Source organism: Empidonax traillii, unplaced genomic scaffold (genome assembly GCF_003031625.1).
Source record: "Empidonax traillii isolate 1590-97213 ecotype Southwest subspecies unplaced genomic scaffold, ASM303162v1 scaffold5480:size17398, whole genome shotgun sequence".
Taxonomy (NCBI): Eukaryota; Metazoa; Chordata; class Aves; order Passeriformes; family Tyrannidae; genus Empidonax; species Empidonax traillii.
In genome coordinates, this window is record NW_020960673.1 from 10,349 (window position 1) to 13,825 (window position 3,477).

The 3,477-nt window shown below is 60.6% G+C and overlaps 1 protein-coding gene across 1 annotated transcript; it reads left to right on the plus strand.

The window, feature by feature from the left end:
• Positions 1-19: 19 nt before the first annotated feature.
• Positions 20-3,290, plus strand: LOC114073145 (maestro heat-like repeat family member 5; the record flags this gene model as incomplete). Its single annotated transcript, XM_027910933.1, has 9 exons — positions 20-204; positions 483-633; positions 856-1,043; positions 1,132-1,269; positions 1,530-1,644; positions 1,816-1,953; positions 2,209-2,385; positions 2,496-2,642; positions 3,270-3,290. Coding segments are annotated over 9 exons (1,260 nt in total), but the record flags the coding sequence as incomplete, so codon positions are not given.
• Between the last annotated feature and the right edge of the window lie 187 nt (positions 3,291-3,477).

Sequence of the window (3,477 nt, forward strand, 5' to 3'; positions counted from 1 at the left end):
CTGGGCAACCTGCTCACTCTGGCAGCTCTCACACTCTCCCCTACTCCTTCTCCAGGTGCCAGCCATTGTGAGGTACATCCACCAGTGCCTCACCTTCCACCTGTCTCCAGATGTCAGGCAGCACATTGACATCCGCAGGCTCGCTGACAGAAACCCTCATGAGGTCGTGATGACTCTGCTGGGCTGTGCTCCAGAGTGTGACAGGTACAGGGCTCAGCTGCCTTGGTGGCTTCAGGGCTCACCAATCCTTAGAACCCATCATCCTGTAGAGCCTGACCCACCTGTTCTGCCAGGCAGATGGAGAGATCCAGGACCCTCTGACCCGTCCATTTCCCAGCCCTGGCCTGTCAGCCCCCAGTCCAGCTGCCATTTACCCTCCCTGTCCCTCAAGGCACAGTGGCTCTGTCACCTGGGCCCCCACAGCTGCCTTGGCCATGGCACTGTGGTTGAGACCCCCCTGACCCAGAGCTCTGTCTCCACAGAGCTGCTGCAGTGATGTGGAGCAGCATCGCCTCCTCAAGAACAGCAATGGAGAAGGTGCTGCCCACACTGCTTGGAGCAATGCAGGACTGGCCAGTGCACAGCATGTCCAGCTCTGATGCTGACAACAACACAGCCATCTTTGCCCTGGCTGTGAGTTTCTGGAATTGGCCTGTACTCCTGCCCAACTTGCCTCCCCCACCACTGCATCTCCCTGCCTCAGGCGTTGGGATGCAAATGTGGCTGAGGGGCAGGTTCAGGGGCACCAGGCTGGCTGCTCCTCCTGGGGAGTCCCCTGGCCTCTCCCTCCCATGCTCGGGCCCTGCCACATGAACATCTCACACTGAGCGCTGTCTCTATGTGGTTTTATTGCAGGCAACCCTGGCACTGTGGCACATCATCCAGGAGACCGAATGCGAAGAGGCCATGATCAATCATGCCCCACACCTCCTCTTGTCTCTGCTCTTCCAAATTTCCATGAGCACAGAGCAGATGTCAGAGGAGGTCGATGCTTTCTGGAGGCAGTGCCAGGAGGAACATGGCCTTCCCAAAAACCCCAACAGGTGCTCCATCCCTGTCCTCTCTCCCTCCCATGCCCTCAGGACTGGGGCCAGGGCTCCCAGCATGACCTGGCCTTTGCTCTGCACACAGGTTTGCAGTACAGACCCTGAAGGCTCTGCTCTGCTGCCTGCACTGGGAGAATGAGGTGGTGGCCATTGAACGAAAGCGTGGCTGGGAGACACTGCTATGTTTAGACACCCACCATTATGCAGTGGGGCTGCTGGCCAGGTGAGACACCCTTCTCCCCACTGCACCTGTTGTCTCTCCCCTGTGCATGGGGAACCCCACAGAGCCCCTGTGGGTGTGGGCCACATGGCTGAGCAGATTGGAAATGGCTGTGAGAGCTGGGTGCACAGGAGGAATTATCCCCCAAAGCACCCCTGTTCTGTCAAGGGCTACTGGAGGAAGTCCAGGCCTTTGTGAGTCAGTTCTTGGAGAGCTTTGCCCACCTGGCACAAGCTTGATGGTTCCTTTTCTCCTCCTGACAGGGAGATGCGACGTGTCCTTGTCCCGTTCCATTGCGAGATGGCAATCGACCTGCTCAGGATGCTCAGCAGGGAGGAACCCCACTGGGAGCTCCCTGCCCTGGCGTTCCTCGTAGAGGTGAGCCTGATGGCGAGCGCTGCCTCGCCTGCCTGCCTCCCTCTCTTTGGCCTCTCAGAGCCACAGCTGCCCAGGATGGTACCTGCGCCCTGTGCTGCTGCCTGGGCACAGCCCTGGGGGACTCTGGGTTCCTGATGCCTGGCCACCCCATCACTGCTCTCTGCCTTCCAGATCCTGGACTATCTGGATGGGAGAAAGTGTCACGACACAGTTCTGCCCATCCTATCAAGGAACTTGCAGATCCTGTGCCCTGAGAGGCAGCGCCTGGCACTGAGAGGCCTCCTGGTTCTCAGTGTGGATCCCTTGATGGTGAGAAGGGCACACCCGGATGAAGCCACACTGGCAGCCTGGGGCTGGGGAACGCAGTCACTTGGGCTTGGCTGGGCTTCGGGAGCTGTGGCAGCTGCTCCCAGCTCTCCTGCCTCCCTCTTCAGCTGCCTGGGTCCTGTGGCACAGACCTTTGTCCTCTGGGCCCCAGGGCAGCAATGTGGGGTTGCAGCACCAGAGAGCTGTTGGTGGGGCAGCTGTTCAGGGCTTCACAGCACAGCATTTTGTTCCACACAGGCCGACAGCATCTGCAGCCTGGCTGAAAACCTCCTGGAGCTGCTGCGTCATGAAGATGTAGAGATGGTCGAGATGACCCTCTCTGTCTTCCTGAACATGCTCCAGGATGAAGACCTTCAGGCATTCGGCTCTGCTGCCCTGAAGCTGGCTGAGGCACTGCAGCCACTGTTTGATAATGTAAGGCTCTGGTGCTCCCAGGGAACTTTGTGCCCTGTGGATTTTAAAGCCTGTGCGTGGTTGGCCAGGAGCAGCCAGTGCTGAGCTCTTTTTCTCTTCTTCTGCACCAGGACAACAGCCACGTGCAGCTGCTCTCCATTCGCCTCTTCCGAGAGGTGATGGAGTTGGTAGTGGAAGAGGGAAAGGAGACACTTGTGCACCAGAGCCTGGTGCCGCTCCTCTTCCACTGCCATGATGAGACCCAGTGCGTGGCAGAGGTGAGCTCTTGTGGACTCTGGGGTCCCTTGTGGCAGGGGGCTCAGCTGCCTCCTGTCCAGGTGCCTGGTGGGCTCCAGGGTCATCCTGGCCATGGCCAGGGATGCAGGTCCTGTGCCCTGGGCTGTGGTGCCATGTCCCAGTCTCTGCTGCTCTGCAGGCCTCTCGGGAAGCGCTCCTTTGTGCTGCAAGTTCTCTAAAAAGGAGGGATCTGGAGCAGCTGCTGAGGAAAAAACAGCACCTGGAGTTCTGTGATTGCCTGGTAAGGACCACGCAAAGGCCCAGCCCCCGATGCCCAATGCGTGAGGGTGACCCTCCCCTGGTGAACCCGTCTGTGGGACACCAGCCTGTGCCCCACACGCTGCTCCGTCCCCTCGGCCGTGGGGGCTGTTCTCCAGGCTCTGCTGCCCCCGAGCCAGGAGGACACTGGAGCCAATGCCAGCTGGGTGTGGGGCAGAGCAGCCCCGGGAGCAACAGCCAGCTGCTCCTCCAAAGCCCTGCCCCAGCAGCTGCTGGCCTGGCCTCAGGGCTCTGCGGGCAGGGGAGGCCAGTGCTGGGCACAGGCAGTGCCTGGAAAAGGGGCAGAGCCTCAGCCAACCATTCCCTCTGTACCCTGCTGCTCCCTGCAGATGGACAAGGACATGAGCTGAAGGGACGAGCACCTGCGCCAGGCTCTGACCTACCTGCAGAGCCCACAGCAGCCCCTGAGAGAGCTGGCCGTCAGGTTCATGGGTGAGCCACAAGCCCACGGTCCCTCCCCGCCCCGCTGCTCCTCGGCCCCAGCCCAGCTGTGCCACTGGGGCCCTGACACGCTCTGTCTTCCCAGGGGTCGCCGCC